Raw genomic sequence first — 20,058 nt, 5'->3', positions numbered from 1 at the left:
CGAATTCAAAGAATATTGTTCCAAAGAAAATATATTTTAAAATAATTTGCATTAAAAGAAAAAGAAGCGTTGAAAAGTGGATGTAAAAAAAAAAAGTCAAAGGAATGGAGATGGAAAGGTGGGAGTTGGATTCCAAGTTTATTGGCAGCCCCTGACAGTATCCAATCCTACGTCATTCACCTTTTTCTTTCCTTCATATTTTGAAGAAAAATCCCAGAAATGCACCCACCAAAGTTGGACTTTAACCATACTGTTTCTATGGATGTATGTATCAACTTTATGATAACAATAATAATAATGTGAATGCAGGAATTATCCTTCACACCACAAACCCCATGTTCTAAACATTTCTCTTTCCTTCTGCTGCTGTTTCCTTCCCCTCCTTGGTTCCAGTTTGAAAGCGTCTTCTCATCATCTCTCCCCCTCTTTGCCTCGGTGATGGTGTCGACGTTACTACTGCTTTTCGATTCTTCACCCATATTTCATTCAAACGGCTTCCCATTTCAGGTTTTGAGCGGGACTCTGAACTTGAAGCTCTCTTCTTCGTACCTGACTTCTGGCTTGTTCTTGCCGAACAAGGCTCGCTGGTTTGGATATGACGACTACTATCCTGCTTTCTTGTTGGGGGGGGAGGTTGTGAGATATCTGAGTCGGAAGATGAAGGACTGGTACTACTCTCCATGTCGTAAAGAAGGTTATCCGTCATGTATGGGATTGGCTGCATTTCCGACCTTGATGTACTCGAAGAGGAGGGTCTCCGAAGCCTCGTCAGTTGCATAACCTAACAGACACAGGAAAAGTCAGAGTCCAACAAGGGTAGGACTTGTAAAGAGAGCTAAAATAAATTGGTACCTTCTGTTCAAGAACGACCATGTCCTTTTTCAGTTTTGAAATAATGGTGTTCTTCCGACGAATGATGTCTTCCAACTCTGACATCCTCTGTGGACATGGAAAATACAAGAAGGGTCAGGTCATCAGGGGAAAATCAAGAAGAACAGAGGAGTATGATTATTATTATTATTATTATTACCTGTGAACCAGAAACCTCAGAGGAATGGAGTAGATCAGTTAGTTCCTTGATGGTTGCGTCTTTCTCGTCACAATCTTTCTTCAGAAATAACATATCTTGTTCGATGGATAAGGTATTCATCTGTAAACAATAGACCAAAAGGATCACAATAACATGGAGGCTTCATATCTTTGGCAGCACCAATATTGAATTCTGAATCGTTTGGAACTTTTTTGCAGTGCCGTCACTCTCTAGTGCCCAATTCCCAAGACATTATAATATTGTGAATCATTTGGAGAAAATTGGTAAAATATTAGACTGACCTGGATATCAGCAGCAGATGTGACACTGGAACCCCAATCTGATAAATCAGACATTCGACGCTCCTCCTGCTCTGCTTCGTTCATTTTATATTGCAACATCTCTGCCCCGCAAGAGGGTTTTGTTGCGGCGTTACACTGCTCAAGCGAATCAACCATAAACAATTAAGGGAATCTGAATCTGTATCTGAGTTTATAATTTTCAAAGCCACAATAGAGAATTGAGTGTTTTTACCTCCAAACGACCGAGTGAATCCAGATGCTGATCACAAAGCCAACAGCCACAATCAACAAACTTAATTTTGTCATGGCCGAAAACCCCAGAGTGTGCCAAATCAGCATCTTTTCTCAACGCCATGTCCTTCTCACCTCCAGACTGATCCTCATCGAGATTGACTTGATTAAATAGATCTTCAAGCTTCTGCTGCATGCTTAGAAGCACTTGATCCTGGTTATTCCAAACACGAAGAGAGTCTTACTACGAAAATGGCCCGCAAATACATAAACAGTTGCCCCTTTAAGAACGACTGCAAGCAATCGAGCAATTTAATCTTAGCTGATAGAAAACTCCCTTGCCTCGAAAATGTAGAATCAGACACGATTAGGACAAACAAAACTAGTGGTATGCAGTTGTAAACGCATAATTGCAAAATAGCCAGCAAGTGAGGAGATTCAACAGATATTACTCAGTTTCGGTTATATTCATCGAGGCACACGCCAAAATTTCAAAATCTATTCTAACATGTACCCGCCATTTGCGCATCGATATTACATAAATACCAATTTATTGGATGTTGATTCCAATTTCAAAATCTGATTTGTTATGTTAAATCATTCACAGAACCATTATTACCAGAGGGAAAAAAAGTTGAAGTCGAATTAAGAAAGCACAATACCCTAAGTTCAACAGCTCTTGTAAGCTGGGCGATCTGATGGTTCTTCTTGGACTCGGAAACCGCGACGCCAATCACGGCAACTATAAGAAACCGCTCAATGGGGCTGAACAACTGCCAAGCAATGGATTCGTCAGGGCCCAAGCCTCCTCTAATAGATCGCACTGAGCTGGCCTGTTCGGCATTAACAAGCCGCCCCTGAAGAGAAACCCAAGCTAGCCGTCGAGCAGCGGGGATCGGCGGTCTAGGTTGAGTGAAGTTGGTAGAGAGGCGGCGCTGTGAAGGCGTATGAACAGGGGATGCAAAAGAGACCACATTGGGGAACGATTGAAAAACGCAATGTTGGAAATCTTGATCGTTCATGGCGGAAAGAAATCGAAAAATGCAATTCCGGAAAAGGACTGTAAGTGCAAATTGTTGAACTCCAATTTAAAATAGATTTTGGACAATATTCAAATTCTTAGTTTTTAGAGGGAACTTTTGAAAATATATGGAAAGTAAACGTTGCGTTCTGTGATATTTTTCTTGTTTGTCCTTTTACCAAAAATTTAATTTTGCATTAGACACTATATTATAGGACACCAACAATTATTTTGTTGGTCAAAGAAACTTAATTCTTTTAATTATTACTTTTAGGTACCAAACCAATTTCCAAAACATGTTTAGATGCATTTTAACGCATTTGGTTGTACTTTCTTTTTATATCAAAATCTAAATCATTATTAATGATGATGGAGATTTTTTTTTTTTTTTTTTTTTTTTTTTTTTTTTTAAGTTAGAGCAGAACAGGAGATGGGGAATCAATGGGCCCTCCGATGGGGAATCAATGGGCCCTCCTCACGTCTTGACTTCCAAAGGCCCAGCAAACATTCTGGGCTTTTACTGGGCCGCTAATGAACCTCAACAAATTCACTTCTTTAATGGGCTTTTACTGACCTCTCCTCCTACATTTCTCTCTTTCTCTCTTTCTCTCTCTCCACATGCACTTCCACATGCATATACCAAACTTGATCAAACCCCACCCTGTTTTTAACTCTTATATACAAATCAAAACAATAATAATAATAATAATAATAATAATCAGCAACCTATGTAGAAGAATATATGCCCTTCAAGCAATAACCTAATTTCCTAACCAAATTAATTAATCAATACAGCCAGCTAGCTCCTTCTCCTTGATTTGCAACCCAGTTAATTAATCAATTATCCGGAACACTGCAAGATCTTAGTTTAAAAAATAAAAAATAAAAAAACAAAAGAAATAACCGAACCCAATTCATGTTTTTCTTATTCTAGAGATTCATTAATTAATGCGTTTTGATGTGAGATATTTGCAAGAGGACAATGAAGGGTAGAGAGGGAAGGAAGAAGAAAGTTGTAGGATTCCAAAAACTCCAACCTAATAAAATCCTAATAAAGGTATTAAAGAAGTGAATGCGTTGTTGTAGCTTTAGGCTATGGATATGGATAAGAAGAAAATTGGATGTCGGTTGGGTATGTATGAGTATGGTAACAAGTCTATAATTTGGGTTCAAATGAGTGAGGTCATTTTCATGCCATACCCATTTTAAAATGAGTTGAATTATGCATCTTCCATTGCAATCAGTTGGAGGTTGATGGAGGGCTGTGTTGTCTCCACGTACTTTGAATAATTTTCAAATTTATGCATATGGGTATATGGGCCTCATGGGACAATACAATAGATGGAGAGATGGAGAGATGAAGATAATGAATGGCCCCATTCGAAACGTGGTGATGTTCAAGTTCATCAACCCAGCCACCCCCACCTCCGGTAAAGCTTCGCGATAAGCCTAAATTCAACCCCATTTAATGCATTGGCTAAGCGACAAGGGGTTTTCTATTCATCACCCCACCTCCTTCCAAACCTATGATTCCCATATAGGAGACACAGATTGGGTTCTGTTTTCAATTATTTATGATAAACTCCCTCATTAACGCCCATATTTGATTGAATACTAAGATGCACAAATGTAATGTCAAAGTGAATGCTCAATCATATGCATCTTAGGCCTGCAGGGAAGTTTAATTTAGTTCTCAAATTGTGAGGATCCATCACCCACCCACCTCCTTCCCACCGCCATAGCATCAGCTATTAATACGCCAAATATGCCTAAACTCAACCTCTGCCCTACTTTACTTGCCCCAGATATAGTATACCTCGTTCGTCAAATATGCTTATAAACTAATAAAAAAACTTTTTTTTGTTTTTTTTTTTTTTTTTTTTTTTTTAACGATAATATATTAAATTATTATGAATTTGTTTTTTCTTTTTCATCTTGAGTCAACTCATGAGTAAACAATTTTGAAAATTGTACAATATTTTCCATAAAAATAATAACAATAATCTAACACAACACATGCACACTTTTGCATAGCACATGTCCCGATGGATGACGTGGAGAAGACGCGAGCGAAAATTCGATAAAGGACACGAGCATATTTAAAGTGTCACACTAATTTCACGTACCCATGTTAGGGGCATTATCGTCATTCTACTCCTCGGCACGCTCTTCAATGGCTCTATATATTTGCAGCGTTCACTTCAATGGCCGTGCTTCAGTCTGATCCCACCCGACATTTTCATTTATTTCTTCACGGTTGCTTTTAACGGATCCCAGCTCAAGATGCGCACCGCCGTTCGGTGCTTATCCATTTTACTCATTCTGGCCGTTTCCTCCGCCGTTCATGCCTGCCCGCCGTCTGAACGGGCAGCTCTTCTGGCTTTCAGAGCTGCCCTTCAGGAGCCCTATTTAGGAATCTTCAATTCCTGGACCGGAGACGACTGTTGCAACCGGTGGTACGGCATTAGCTGTGACTCGGTCACCCACCGGGTTGCCGATATTAACCTCCGGGGCGAATCTGAGGACCCTATTTTCGAACGGGCTCACCGTACTGGTTTTATGACCGGCCATATTTCTCCTGCCATCTGCAAGCTCACTCGCCTCTCCGGCGTTGTTATTGCCGACTGGAAGGGCATTACCGGCGAGATTCCGAGATGTATAACCTCCTTGCCGTTCCTTAGGATTCTTGACCTCATTGGCAACCGTCTCTCTGGCGACCTTCCGGCCGATATTGGTCGGCTCCGACGACTCACGGTTCTGAACGTTGCGGACAATCTGATTTCCGGTTCAATTCCGGCGTCGCTTGCATCACTTCCGAATTTGATGCACCTGGACCTCCGAAACAACAAAATCTCCGGTCCGTTACCCCAAAATTTCGGGAACATGAGGATGTTGAGCCGGGCTTTACTGAGCCGGAACCAGATCTCCGGTTCACTTCCCGGTTCAATTTCGAAGATCTACCGCCTCGCGGACCTGGATCTTTCTATGAACCAACTAACCGGTCCAATCCCCGATTGGATCGGCAGAATGGCGGTATTGGCGACGTTGAATCTGGACGGCAATAAATTCTCAGGCAACATCCCGGCGAGTATTTTAGTTTCGAGCATAAGCGATTTGAATTTAAGCCGAAACTATCTAACCGGAAACGTACCAGATGTTTTCGGGCCAAGATCGTACTTCACAGTGCTGGATTTGTCGTACAACAACTTGAAGGGGGCGATTCCGAAATCAGTATCGCAAGCTTCATATATCGGACATATGGATTTGAGCCACAACCATCTATGTGGGCCGATCCCGAGTGGAGCCCCGTTCGATCATTTGGAAGCAGCGTCATTTGTTTTCAATGACTGTCTGTGTGGGAAGCCGCTCAAAGCTTGTTAGAAAGTTCATGTTTGTGTTGTTATTATGTAAAAGAGGTCCCATAAACAAAAAAGTAAGACCTTTACTCTTTAAGCTTTTTAACTGATTGATTGTTATGATAAGAATCTGTGTCTTTGATAGAGCCAAATTTAGTATTATATTTGATTGTGGTACCATGGAATCTGGGTCTTAGTTTGCTCATACGTTTCTTTTTTTATTATTATTACTATTTTGAAATTAAAAAAAAAAAAAAAAAAAAAAAAAAGAAGTTTGGTCATAAAATTATGTAACTATTGTTTTACTTGTACTATACAGTCTGATGTAAACCTGGAAACGAATGATGCAAGGTTATTGGGTTGTTTGAATATGTGAGCTTTTGATTATAGATTCTCCAGAAACTTTTATTTACATTGAGATTTGACAGAGAATGAAGTTCCAAAAAGGATGAATCTGTACCATATTTATGTGTGTTTTGTAGTTATTAGTACAGCGGTGAGGGGAGGAGGCTGTGCATTAAGAAGGAAAGCAGAAAACAAAGCATGTGGAGAGGTGGGACAGAGGGTAGTGATGGAGAAGAGAGAAGCAATGCCAGCGTTTGGATACTTGTCCATTTGGACCGCTTCCTTCAATCGGTTTCAGTGACATTCACAAAAGAAAGAAAGAAAGAAAGACACACCTCACGTGAACAGCCTTTATTTCAGAGAATGACTCGCATCATTTATGGCTTTTGCATTCAAACCAGTGGTATACTGTGATCCCTCATTTTTAACTCTTAATTGCTTGCTGTCACCATGGCCATGCCAGTCTTCTTATTCTCACTAAATAGCTATGTATTGTTGTTTGTAGTTTCATGCCCCACCACTAATTGTAATGTAAAAAGCTAATGATAAATCTGTTTAACTATTTTAATCTTTCAACCGACATGGGTACGCAATAATGTTTTAAGTATACTGTGTGTAGCATTCATCTCTGAAACTCAGCAATGGTGGCAGAAGAAAGTTCCTTGACGATCCCTTCGCAACTAGTGACTGCCTCCATTTTCCATCACGAAGCTGGACGCTTGACTGAGAATCCATCGGCTAATGAAAACTTTGACTTGCAGCTTCGCTTCAGCTGTGCACCAGATTCATAGTTCACTCCATTGTAAACAAAGCAATTCCTCAACTAGTTAGGTCGAATATGCAATTGTAAGTTTTTCATTTTTAAATTAAATGGTTCTAGCATGACCCTTTTGGCAATAACATCTCGCTATTCTTTGACGAGACTGAGTGTAGCATGCACAACAGAATCCGTCCCTCGTCCAGTATACTTTTCCATTGTTATCGACTGGTTTGAGTTTCGTTTAGGCAAATGTGTTTCCATACTCTTGGGAAAATGTAACAACAAAAGCTTTGCACATGAAGGAAACAGAATCATCCGTCTGAAAAAGACTTGGCCAGTCAAGTTTTGATATCCCATTCACTACTGCTATAGGCTGTCAGCAGATAGGGGCCAAAGAGGATCGGCTATGATGGAAGCATATTCAGATCGAGTTTATTCACACAATAATGAATCAAAAGCAACAATAAAACTGGCACTTGGAAAATAACTCACCTAAAGAATCAAAAGCATTCAGTTATAACAAGTAAAACCCAGAATGCAAAACGCCCAATTTCAGAAAGAACAGTAACCCAGAAGGACAATCTGACATTCAGAAGTCAAATTGATTATTAGTTTGAACATGACAATTTTATTTTATTTAATTTTTTTTGAAAAATATCATTGTACTTAGAGAAGTCTTGATTTTGAATGCAATTAAGCGTCTTTATCATTGGTGGGTGTAAAGAGAAGATAGAATGAGAATCATCTTTATCATCGTCATTGCATATATAAAATACTGTGTCGTCAAGGGGGAAACAAACAAAAAGTTATAACACATCACACCATATCTTGCTAACAGCTAATGGACAAAATATACAAATATTATCATCACCTTCCACTTTTTCTTCTCTTTTTTCCACGTTTCCTATCTTCTTCCTCTTCTTCACTTTCTGATGAATCCGATGACACACTTGAATCTGAATCTGAATCTGACGAATCACTACTTCCAGACTCATCCGACTCCGACACTGGTTTTTGCTGTTGCATGATCAGCCGCGGCATATTCTTCAAATACTCACGCAAATTCTCTGTCAGTCCACCAAGCCCAATAGACGTAAAGAAGTTTATAGCGAATCTCGTGTTCTTTGGGTTGTCCCTAGGGAATATGGACTCAAACGAATCCTGCATTGTTGGATCCGTCAGGCGTTCATTCAACAGTCGAATTCCCAAATGCTCCGACAGTTCCTGCATCACAATTGACACCAATATACAGAATTTAACAACCAAGGAAAACAATCATATAAATCACCATCAGGGTAGACGAGAAATACCTGGAAAAGGATCTTAATAAAAATCCTAGATGAAGATGTGGTGTCTTCTTCAGTCAATCGAATGTAGGACAAAACATGCCATGGGAGAGCATCAGTCCCGAGTAAGTGGGCAAAAAATTTAGCCACATTTCTTAGCTTATTAGTTTCGAGCCTGTGAATCATCGAGTATTGCTGGACAAAGCATTTCTCAAAATTTTCCTGATGCACCTTGTTGATCTTGCAAAATCTTTGCCCCAACAGACCATAATATCGAAGATAAGTTCTCTCCTGACTGCAACATTCCAACAGCATGACGCATAACTCTATCTGCAAAGACCACATCAAACGAATGAGATCAACCACACTTGTACCACTTGTATAACATACAACAATTCCAGACAAACATCGAGATTACACGGCACTATTATAAAAAATGGAAACCAACTTCAATTTCAGGAAAAAGAAAGAGCAGTGGTTAATATGAAATTGTAGTAAAAAAGTATTAGCAACATTAAGAACTAATAGAACTTACTTCTTGACCAGGCTCAAGTTTAATTTTGAGAAGCTTGTGCCCGGCCTCTTCAAAGTCTACACTGGACATAATTGTCAGATAAATTGTCCTTCTGAGGTTCACAAGATTGGTTTCTGTTTCATCATTTATTAGCATCTGCTCCTCATCTTCTTCTTCAGATTCATCCTCTTCCTCCTCATCCTCATCTGATCCAGCATCAGATCGGTCTTCTTCATCCTCAGATTCCTCACCAAGTATATTTTTCTTTAAATCCTCATAACGCTTCTCATTTTCAAGGAAATTTGGATCAGATTTGAAGATATCTGGAAGAAAAACAGGAAAAATATACAAATACATAAATAAAACGAACATGAGAACACCCAGTTTGATTAATTAAAAAAGCATGTACAAGTTTATATTTAGAAGGGAAAAAAAATACCAAGAGCAATTTCAGGATCTATCTCTTCTTGCAGCGATACTTCATGAGTTAACTGATCTTCTTGCTCTACAAGGTCCAGTTCTGGACGAACAGCTGGATAGCCCTGAATCAAATCCAAAAGGAGGAAAAAAAAAATCAAAACATTGTTGCAGCTACAAAAGAAAATGTGTGCATGGAATCAAACAAATAGATAACCCTTCACACTGGACATTCCGGGTGCATTGCAAAAAGTGAAATTCAAAATTCGAAGTCGCACAATGTTGGTAATATGAAAGTAATACTGGATTTTAAAATGGTGGGGGCAAAAACTCTAGTTACAATTTACTTCAGACACATTTTACACCAGTCTATATAGAAACGAATTTTCATGGAGAACAAGAAATTGATACAAGAGGCTACTGCTGTGCATTAAAAAAGCAATGATTCAATACTCAAATGATAAATTATTTAAAACTTCATCCCATAGTAAGAATTACATCTTAACTCATTCCTAAAAATAATGATAACAACAATAATAACTGAACTCATAACTTAATCTTCCAAAAATTTGTGAACAGTCAATACAATCACAACATCTCAAGAATATTTGAGAAAATGAACCTTTTAGACTAATAGGGGGAAGAGCTAAGACAAAAAGTCACTATACCTCAAACTTTGCTTTCCTTATTGCAAATAGGCCTTCTATCAGAAACTGAACCCTTTTGTCTATTTCTCCTTCATGAAGAATTCCACGAAAACGCTCAAATATTCCTACAATCATTGAATAAAAAAAATAAAGGAATATGAATATACAATCTTGGGGTACAATAGGAATGGATCATATGTGAATTGTATTTTTTAAAAGAATACGACTAAAACAAATAAATAAATAAACAACCTTGCTTGAACAAAATCTATTCTATAGAGTGAACAATGTCCTTGACTTCTGAAGACAAATAAAAACAACTTTAACTTCCAGATAATAGAAAATGCTGAAATTCTCAATAATCACATGCTCCAACAAGAGGAGGGCTAAAAAGAAAAAAGTGGAAGCAACTTGAAAGTTGATAATTTTCTGCAGATGGTATAGGATTTTCCAGAAAGCCCAACAAACAGAATGAGCATGGCTAGACAATGATAATTTCATGACACATATACATGCAAAGAGAAAACAGGGAACCATGGTGAATTAAAATGATTGAGCACTGCCTAATGTAGGACAATGGCATACGCACCATGAAGCCCCTTAGGAGAAAGATCATTAAGTATTGATCCACATTCAGTAACAAAACCAACGGCCACCTCCACGCTGTCATCTGTAGGATTCTCCAGCAACACAGTGAGTAATTCTAATGCAATTATTTCATGTGCCACCAGCTGATTAACTAAATGTGCTACAAATTTTACGGCCGCTAGTAGTTGAGGCTGTCAAAGATATATAAAAGCAATGAGGATCAGCAGTATTATTAAATATGGAAGATCTTGCAACTAAATGGAGAAAATTATAAAAACTACAAGCATCGTGCAATATTACCTTGTCATTCCGTTTATATGCTCTTTTGAGCTGCAAGATAATTCTTCTCAATAGAAGATCGCCCACTTCCGGAAATTTGGTATTCACAACAGCAACTAGTGCTGCAAATACATCAGTGAACCCTGGAGATGCCATTTGTGACTTCATGCAGGAACGGCAAAATAGACCCCTACCCCTGATCAGGTTCTCTGCAAATAACTCTGTAATGATATTTTTTATATTAGTAGCATTGACCTTGTTGACAAGCCCATTAATACTTTTTCGAAGTGCATCCCATGTCAAACGTTGATACTCAATGCTGCTCTTATCTTCAACCTCTTTCATCATTCTGGCCAACTTAAATGGTGGAATATAAACCCCCCCACTCTTCCCCAGATTTGAAGCATCAGAATTCAGATTGTTTTCAGACTGTTTTTCCTGTCTGTGTGGTTGTAGACGGTTGAGAGTCCCTGTACCCACGTTTTCTTTCCCCCCAATGTTTCTTCTATCCTCCCTCCATCCACTCACCTCCTTATCTCGTTGATCTTGAGAATTGCTAGACTTGTAATCATGTTTTGAATGCTTCCTTTCCTTATCATTATCAGTCCAATTCCTTCGATCTTCAGATTTTCTATGCAATTCCTTGTCACGCTCATCTTTTGAATCATGACGCAAATGGCGATCTGTAATTTTATTTCCATTCTCTGTTTCACGTTGTCTACGGTCATGCCCCCTATTTTTCCACTCATCTTCATCATAACTCTGATATAATTCTTTTTGGTCTCCTCTCTCTTTTTCTCTACTATGCTGATTTTCATCTTCATGTCTGCTGTCTCTATCATGTCTATTTTTGTTTCTCCCACTTATCCGTTCATCTTCATCGTTACTTTGATATGATTCTTTCTTGCCACTTCTCCGTAGTTCTCTGTGTGGATTTTTACCCCGATGCCTTCTGTCTCTATTGTGCCTATTTTTTTCTTTATCTACACTCTGCTCATCTTCATCAGAACTTTGGTGTGATTCTTTCCGATCTACTCGCTCCTGTTCTCTCTGCCTATGTTCACTTTGATGCCTTCTGTCTCTATTGTGCCTCTTTTTGTCTCTGTCCATTCTCTGCTCTTCTTCCTCAAAACTTTGATGTGATTCTTTCCGGTTTCCTCTCTCTTGCTCTCTGCACCGATTTTCATCGTGATGCCTTTTGTCTCTACCTTGCCCATTATTCTCTCTGTCTATTCTCTTGTAACCTTCATCAGGAAATCGTTGAGATGCAGTCTTTTTTTCATCTTCGTTCTGCCACCTTTCATGTGTGTGGCCATCATTATTCCCACTAATTCTCTTAGTCTGGTCGTCATCTTTCTTCTCATGTCGTCTACCCCTGTATCCTTCACTGGCATCGGAAGAATCACTTTCATCTTCATGATGACCATGTTGTCTATCTCTTTTTCTACTACTATGGGGATGTCTATTTGTTTTCCTTTTCATTTCATCCTCATCCGACGACTCTCTGCTGTACTTACTATCCATACCAAACCCTGTCAAACAAAAAGACGTACTTAATAAGCAGGAGGGCTTTTTATTAAGATTTCCAGAAAAGATGCGCATCAAATAGCGCAGAAGTAGACAATATGTAATGCCCCCAAATAGTCTAAACATGGAGTACACTGCTAAACTGAATACAAGGTAAACATAAGGCTATCTCAACAATTATACAATTAATCCTCAATATACATGAGAAGTAAATAATAGTTGCAACATGTTAGACACATGAACCGACACATAATGTAATCCATACTCAAGCTCAAATCAAGCTCAATCTAACACCCATAATTTAACTCTCACAAGGATTTCTAAGGCCGACTCCTTCGAGACACATTGACCCCAACTGATTTTATCTAGGTCCAACGACATTCTTAATTGCCCCCAACTGATTTTATCCAGGGCCATGAACACTCTCTGTTGACCCCGACTAATTTTATCAAGGGCCACTGATTCTTTTCTTCGACGCCAACTGATTTTATTAAGGGCCATCGACATTCTCGAAAATATCTAATACTTGCCCTTCTAGACTCACAAACTATTTTTTTTTAAAAAAACATCAATATTTCTCTAAATCCAATGACGACATATCACCACTTGAACATTTGATGGAGGCACCTGATATTCACCCAACTTTCCTTTATACACACAATCCTCATACCTCTTTGTCACACTACTCACCAAAATGCATGAGCGACCTCTTTCTCACACTATCTCACAATAGTGCACGAGTCCTATAGCATGCTTCAAAACCATGTTTGATACCAAAACCACTTCAAAGAAAAACATGTCTCAAAATAACTCAAACTTATTCAGATATTCTCAACAAATAATCATGTTCATCAACACAGAAGCGCATAACACTACATGAGCAAGTCATTACAATATCACATCATCATCAATAACACATAAGATTCAAGAACAACAAAAACTTAAATCATAATTAATAATTATAGCATAACTAAAACACACGCGTTGGTAACAAACAGCAAATAGACCCAGTAGAATTCTACTTACCTATTGTGCTCCTAAATAACCAGAACAAGGTTTTAATGTCCATAGTTCGAAAACCTCAATCGAACTACAATAATGCTCAAAAGAGGTGTTTCCCAAAAAAAGGAAGAAACAGAAAAAATCTGCCTTCCAACTTAATTTGAACACTCTCAATCAAGTCCAGATTACAAAAAAGAGTTTCCAGAGGCTATGAACTAATTTACAGCTCCTTAATTGAATTTGAAAGAATCTAATCAGAACTCCTTAATTGACTAGGGTCCTTGCTGAAAAGTGTTGGAAGGAGTCCAATAACAGTCCAAGGCTACATCGAGAATAGTTCTAAGGGTTATAAGCCAAACTACAGAACTTAAAAGAGTTCGAAAGCGGTTTGGAGTGAACTTACCTACTGAACGCCGCCAAACAGCTTCGAACGCTTGCTGGTTGGGGTTTGAATTGATACGAACTCGCAAATCTAACCTTCTTAGTTTACGGGTAATCTGGAACAAGGTAGATAGAACAGTGGGTTGCCGCCAAAATGCATCAAAAGCAGGAAAATCACAACTACACGGGCCTGGTTCGAAAGAATCGGATCTGCTCGTGGGTATTCAGGAAGCTGCGGCTTGTGGGTCTGAATCGCCGGAGGATCGAACTACTGTAGGTCGTCGTGCGTCGCAGGAGAGTCACACGGCCATCTCGAGATGCCGATGCTCGCGGTCGATGGGGACGAGTTTCCGGGCAGAACTGCAGCGTGGGTGATGTCGTCGACCGCGTAGGTGAAGGGCCCGTATCAATGCCTGCTCGCCGGTGATGACACGTCGAGGAAGAACAGTGGCCGAAGAGAGGGCGTCGCGTCTGCAGGTATAGTAGCCAGCAAGAGGAAAACGCAAGAGAAGAGGGCTGGCACCGCGAAAACGAGAAGGGACCGCGACTGGTTCACGATGGGGTGCTGATACCCGGGTAACGGAGGGAGATAGAGAGGGAAAGGAAGGGATTTAGGGTTTCTTTTAATTTTTCCTTTTCATCTTTTTATTGCAAATTGGCAGCAATTAGGAAAACACTTAGGTAATTGCCTTCGATTTCAAAAAATATTAATTGTAAAACTCTTATGATGATATAATTGGTGGATGTAAATATTAGGACACGTAAGTATTTATTTTTTAAAAATAAACAATATTGGGAAGGTGCATAAGTATAGAGTTATTTTTTAGGACAATATAACTGGTTTAACTAAGAGTTAATTTTACCTTTATGATGATATAATCTGATAGAGAGACGTTGGGCTTTCGAGTTCTTGAAGCCCAAAAGACAAAACACAGGCCCCAAAATCAGCCCAATTATCTAATTGGATATTCTAACAGATGGGCTTTTCAGAACTGAAATTACACTATGTTTTGTACTCCTTAACATGAATTGTTGCATATATAGAGACGCAAAAAGCTTAAAACAATATTATTTTTTTTAACTATTATAAAAGTAAATACTAAGAACATAGGGATTGAATTTAAAAGTTGTATTTTTTTTAATTAACAAAAAGAAAAATAAGAAGATTGACATCTTTTTAGAATGGGTGGGTCGGAAAGTCACACACCCGGCTTCCCCCACCATTAATGCCACTTCTTCTCATCATGATGTTGGGATATTGTTTCCCAACAAAAAAGCAACGCATAACCTAATCTTCATTCTAATATTTTTATATATCAAAACGCAATGTTGCTCCAAATACTACAGGGTTTAATAAATGTTAAATTGCGTTGCATACGAGCTTTGGAGAATAAAAAAACAAAACGCATCAAACTGGAAGACAAGGAGTTTAGTGATGTAGAATAATGTTTGAAAAGGACATGAAAGGATGAATCTGTCCGGAAGAGACAATTTGGGGAAGGCCTGAATTGGAAACAGTGACTATGGCCCTATAGCTTTTGGAAGATGGAAACAAATGAAGCAAGATAGAGGGTACCTCTTTTTGGCAGTCGGCCCCCTAAATTCATCCATCGCATACCCTCGCTCGCGTTAGAGGCTCCATCGTCCGATGACCAACCGTGATTTTATTTCGTCTTCGGATATTAATTAAAATCAGCCTCCCGCAGGACACGTACCCTCAAATTAGGCGACAAAATTAGAATACTTAATTATTTGTATATTTTATCTTTTCTGGTGTTACTTTCATTTTAGATTCGCTTCATTTCATCAGTCCAATCAATCTAAATACTTTGGTTATATCAATTTAAAATACTATTTTTTACTATTTTTGAAGGGGTCTATTTCACATTTACCGAAGAGGACAATGTTTTTCCTCATTTATAAACTTTATTTTAATTGCTTTGTGTATCTCCATCTACTTCACGTGATTCTTTCACTTACCAAATTACAACAATGCCCAAAACAGATTGTTCCTCTTTTTTTTTTTTTTTTTTTTTTTTTTTTTTTTTTTTAATTTGTCGATTTACAAAGAAAAAAAAAAATTTGTCAGGCAATGATATGATAAGCTCCATCCTTAAATTAATGTGGCGCCAATTTAAAAGTAAAAGCTGGGCTCGCCTTTTCTTTCCCACTCCTACTCATACCCCCTATTACCTCTCCTAACCTTTCATACCGCTGCTCTATTCATTTTTCTAATAATTACATCATTTCTTTTGTTTCATCCCCTTCTGCTGCCACTTACATTAATTAATACAAATATAAAATAAAAACGCATCAAATTCTTTCCTTGCTTTACGAGAATAGCCAACACGTGAATAATCATAGATTTGCATTTCTGCCTTACCTTTCACTACCAATTTTCCATTTATGATTATAAATTTGAAAAGGAATAAAAATAAAAATTTATATTTAAAAGGGTATTAGAAAAAATTATTTTTTGTGGCAAACTTAATATTGAAGAAAACAAGAACAATTCTTGTTTGGATGAATTATAAGAAACGTCAAGGAATTTGATTCCCTCTCCCCTTTCATAGGGAAGGAAACGCATAGGGCATTACATAAAGGGGAAATTAAAACTCGGGGGGGGGGGAAACACGCGCCTCCCTAGCGCGTGATATTCCTTCCATTCAATTACATTAAGCATTCATGATTTAGTTGCTACCAAATGAATCTCTACCTTAACAACGCATTAGTGTTTTTATCAATTTTCACGTTCGTCTACTGGCGGGTTATTCCATTTATGTACACTAAAGTCTAAAACTACACAAACAGGCCAAAGAATATCGAACTCTTACGCGTGCAACCCCGCCGCACGTGTGTCAGAACTCCGTCAAACACTTGTTGTTGTTATTCTCCCAACTGAAGGAGGTCGACGGAGTTGACGACGCCGATGGTGGAAACGAAGCCGGGGATCTCTGTCTATGGAAGTATTCCGTTATACCCACACCACCGAGCGCTGGATTCTTCGTCAACTCCGTTTCTTCGTCAGGGGGTAAAAATGGCGGACGCATGACCTCCGTTAATAGGTCCCACTTAACGCCGTTAAAAAACGCATGCTCTTTGATCTCACATGCGCCGCGTACGTACCCTAACCGCCTGGTGGGGTCCTTCACTAGCAACCGTTCGATTAAATCCGTTAAATCCGAACGCTTTCCGATCAACTCCGGAGCTTTCAACAGAACGTTTCCAAACGTCTCTTTCCGGTTCTTCCCCTTAAACGGCGTCGTCCCATAGAGCATCTCGTACGTGAGAATCCCCAGGGCCCACCAGTCGACGGCGAATTCATGTCCCTCGCCTCGAACGACCTCCGGCGAAATATACTCCTCTGTTCCGACAAACGAGTTCGACCGCTCGCCGTTGGAGAAACTCGGCTTCCGGCGGCTCACAGGGCTAACCCGAGCCAATTTAGCCTTCCTTGACCCGTCTCTAGCAATGGAGGTCGCCATGAACCATCGCGTCAATTTCCGCCGGTTTTTTTGCCGGACGACCACCGTCGGCTTCTCGTGGCCGGAGTTATCAAGCGAGACGACGTCATTTACTGTTCTGCGAGTCAAATTACGCGACAAATCAAAGTCCGTGAGGGTAACGTGACCCGATTGTTGAATCAATACATTCTCCGGCTTCAAATCTCGGTAGACGATGCCCAGGCTATGGAGGTGGTCGAGCGCACAGACTATCTCGGCCAAATAGAACCTGATGACGGCGGGCGAGAAAACCCGGTCCATTTGACGGTGACGCAAGACGTTAAGGTCGCCGCCAGAACAGTAGGGAAGGGCCCAGCCCAAAAATTCGTCGGACTCGAAGGAACCGATAATGTGGGGGAGGAAGGGGTGGGGTTTAGGGAAGGACAAACGAGAAAGAACCTGAATCTCCCAACGGGCTCGGCGCTCCGCGTCGAGCTTGGAGACAAAAGAGGATTTGTCGACGACCTTGAGAGCAAAGGGGAAATGAGCAGGGTCATCGGCAAGGCGGTGGTGGACGAGGAAGACGGTCCCCATGGCTCCTTTTCCGAGTACCCTGAGGGCCCCGAGACTGTGAAGATCGAGGTCTGGCGCGGATGGGTGATCCAAATCCATGTCTAAGCTTGGGAGGAAAGAGGATGGAAGGAAAGAGAGATGATTGATTGGCATTTATAGGAGGGCATTTGGGTTTGTTGGTATTGGGCGTATTTTGCGCCTTTTTTACGCTCCTTTTGGAGTTTCTCACACTTCAGTTACTACTACGACTCCCTTCTCTCTTCAGCTAAGCTACATATATTTTAGTTTTAGCATACAGAGATTATACACTCCTTTTTCCTTCATTAAGGGATATTAGTGACATGATAATGGGAAAAAATAAATAGTGAGAAAAGGCAGCCACCCAGCCGTAGAGATGTGTTGAGGAGTGTCATGAGCTGGTTAAAGTGAAGAATTTCAAATTTTAAAACAAATACTGGGGCACACGTGTAGCCCATAAAAACAGGGGAAAAAAAACAAAAAAGATTGGTCGTTGATCCGAAGGGCTATAGCGGTATCGATATCAGAGATGGGATGACATTTCACATCTACCATTTCACAAAACATGCCTCCCCATTCCGTCCTACTTATCTGTTTATGCAGTTCGACTAGTCTCATATTAACTAATTAAAGTCTCACGTTAATTAAGTGAAATATTGTGTATTTATAAATAAAAACCCACCTCAAAAATTTAATTTGAAATTTTGGCACCAAGACAACATGGCACAATAGAAGCAATGTTTTTTAATTCACACGGCCTTGTCTTCTTTGTCAATTCTATATTTGAAATTGAATTAAAACTACTCAAATAGTGAATGCTTTGTTAAGCAACTAATCCCTTAAAAACCGAAAGCCATCAACAAAGTTGAGTAGGGAACGCATAGGCTATAGGATTAGGTTATCCTCTATTATTAAATAAAAACAAAATTATTTAAAATTTAAAAAAGTTAAATACTTGGTATATGATATGATATTATAAAACTAATATTACATTTCATGTGTCTATGATTTTATCAGATTTTTTATAATTTTTATATTGTTTTGGTTCAAATCAGTGACTGAATTATATGTAATTAGAAATTGAGGGTGAAATATGATATAATATGAATTTTTATTAAACCTTTTATTTTCCCGCAACCAAAAGGTTTAATTAGCATCTGTTAGAAAAAAATAGCATATAATTTAAAGGATGGGACAAAAGAAAAAGAAAAGGGCATCAGCATGTGTGAAACTAATAAAGTACATTTTGTAAGCAACTTTGAATTAATTAATGAGCTACATAAAGGAGGTCTATATATACAAAATTCAGACTCCCAAATGTCTTTTTCACCCTTTAGGCTGTCCTCGACTGAAATTTTAATTAATTTAGGTGCCGCCCTTAATATTTTACATTTTATAGAAATTAAAATATTGTAATAATCACTGTATGATCAATAAAATAACAATCATTCAACCAACGTTAAGAAGAAGAAGAAGAAGAAGAAAAGCTACGGAAACGCATTGGATTTATATGTATATATATAATGAAATTTAAGAATATATATGTGAAATATAATTAAGAGTAGTAAATAGAAAAGGAAGTGATAGATTTTTAGGGACAGAAAAACCCCACTTATTATTGTTTATGGAAAATCATAAAATGTATTCCTGTCGGAGCATCATTTGGTTTTTGGGCGAAAAACTAAATAGAGAAATTAAAAGGTAAAAGCTAAATACACTTTGGTGTTGCACTTGTCGGCCATGATTTCACCATTAAAAAAGATCGTCCCTTTTTGTTTCTCTGTTTTTCAATTCTATTTCCTTCTATATAATAGGCCTTAAAATGTTTATAAATGTCTAACTTAAATATTTGAATTTATTTATTTATTTAAAAAAGTATGGAAATTAATTTATGATATCTTATAGGAAAGAAAAAAGAAAGTGAGTGGATAATGGGCTATAAGTGGGAAGCAGCACAAAGGCCACCTCCCCAAATATTTGACCGTATCGAGTTCAAATATCGGGTACACTTACTAATCATTTTATTGCATTATGATTCCAATTTATAGGTTGAATTTGGTAGGATATGATAGGATATTGTGGTGTATGGTGTCACACGAGTACACCATCATGGCTGCCTGCATCACATCAACTTGCTTGACTTTATATATTCATAATACATGCGAGTGTGTATTAATTGCTGGAATGATGCACTTCCCAAATATAATGACTGTAAACCCTTTTTCTTTTTCTGCAATTTGTAATTATTATGATGACGCCAATTCTTCATTATTTACTCATTCCCATTTAATTCAATAATTCAACCATTATTTACATTGTACTAACCCAATTATTTTTC

At 38.7% G+C, this 20,058-nt stretch overlaps 4 protein-coding genes across 4 annotated transcripts; 1 reads left to right on the top strand and 3 right to left on the bottom strand.

Annotated features, from left to right (window-relative positions):
- Positions 1–42: 42 nt before the first annotated feature.
- Positions 43–2,671, bottom strand: LOC111776702 (uncharacterized). Its single transcript, XM_023656024.2, has 6 exons — positions 2,226–2,671; positions 1,565–1,777; positions 1,333–1,467; positions 1,031–1,150; positions 853–939; positions 43–781 (listed from the first exon to the last, which is right to left on the bottom strand). Exons 1-6 carry the CDS (start codon positions 2,583–2,585, stop codon positions 341–343), a joined length of 1,356 nt encoding a protein of 451 aa, XP_023511792.2. The 5' UTR covers positions 2,586–2,671; the 3' UTR covers positions 43–340.
- A 2,116-nt stretch (positions 2,672–4,787) lies between these two features.
- LOC111777086 (uncharacterized) lies at positions 4,788–6,615 on the top strand. The gene is made up of 2 exons (XM_023656522.2): positions 4,788–6,017; positions 6,423–6,615. The coding sequence occupies exon 1, from the start codon at positions 4,868–4,870 to the stop codon at positions 5,963–5,965; it is 1,098 nt and encodes a 365-aa protein (XP_023512290.2). The 5' UTR covers positions 4,788–4,867; the 3' UTR covers positions 5,966–6,017; positions 6,423–6,615.
- Positions 6,616–7,777: 1,162 nt separating this feature from the next.
- On the bottom strand, positions 7,778–14,323 carry LOC111776718 (uncharacterized). The gene is made up of 8 exons (XM_087118541.1): positions 13,709–14,323; positions 10,798–12,308; positions 10,499–10,688; positions 9,931–10,034; positions 9,285–9,387; positions 8,867–9,168; positions 8,356–8,661; positions 7,778–8,269 (listed from the first exon to the last, which is right to left on the bottom strand). Exons 2-8 carry the CDS (start codon positions 12,298–12,300, stop codon positions 7,913–7,915), a joined length of 2,865 nt encoding a protein of 954 aa, XP_086974667.1. The 5' UTR covers positions 12,301–12,308; positions 13,709–14,323; the 3' UTR covers positions 7,778–7,912.
- A 1,856-nt stretch (positions 14,324–16,179) lies between these two features.
- On the bottom strand, positions 16,180–17,938 carry LOC111777482 (serine/threonine-protein kinase UCN). The gene has a single exon (XM_023657107.2). It carries the CDS (start codon positions 17,853–17,855, stop codon positions 16,545–16,547), a length of 1,311 nt encoding a protein of 436 aa, XP_023512875.1. The 5' UTR covers positions 17,856–17,938; the 3' UTR covers positions 16,180–16,544.
- Positions 17,939–20,058: the final 2,120 nt, after the last annotated feature.

Source organism: Cucurbita pepo, chromosome 16, assembly GCF_057944985.1.
Source record: "Cucurbita pepo subsp. pepo isolate OVF chromosome 16, ASM5794498v1, whole genome shotgun sequence".
In the NCBI taxonomy this organism is placed as follows: Eukaryota; Viridiplantae; Streptophyta; class Magnoliopsida; order Cucurbitales; family Cucurbitaceae; genus Cucurbita; species Cucurbita pepo.
This window is presented reverse-complemented; position numbering and strand designations above follow the sequence as displayed.

Excerpts from the sequence above, each read along its gene's own strand:
- LOC111776702 (XM_023656024.2), bottom strand. The coding sequence starts at position 2,585 with ATGAACGATCAAGATTTCCAACATTGCGTTTTTCAATCGTTCCCCAAT. Across the intron at positions 1,468-1,564 it reads ATTCACTCGGTCGTTTGGAG|TGTAACGCCGCAACAAAACC; the intron begins GTAAAAACACTC and ends TCGCTTGAGCAG. Across the intron at positions 940-1,030 it reads CTGAGGTTTCTGGTTCACAG|AGGATGTCAGAGTTGGAAGA; the intron begins GTAATAATAATA and ends CCATGTCCACAG.
- LOC111777086 (XM_023656522.2), top strand. The coding sequence starts at position 4,868 with ATGCGCACCGCCGTTCGGTGCTTATCCATTTTACTCATTCTGGCCGTT.
- LOC111776718 (XM_087118541.1), bottom strand. The coding sequence starts at position 12,300 with ATGGATAGTAAGTACAGCAGAGAGTCGTCGGATGAGGATGAAATGAAA. Across the intron at positions 9,388-9,930 it reads TAAGGAAAGCAAAGTTTGAG|GGCTATCCAGCTGTTCGTCC; the intron begins GTATAGTGACTT and ends GATTTGATTCAG. Across the intron at positions 9,169-9,284 it reads AGATCCTGAAATTGCTCTTG|ATATCTTCAAATCTGATCCA; the intron begins GTATTTTTTTTC and ends TTTTTCTTCCAG.
- LOC111777482 (XM_023657107.2), bottom strand. The coding sequence starts at position 17,855 with ATGCCAATCAATCATCTCTCTTTCCTTCCATCCTCTTTCCTCCCAAGC.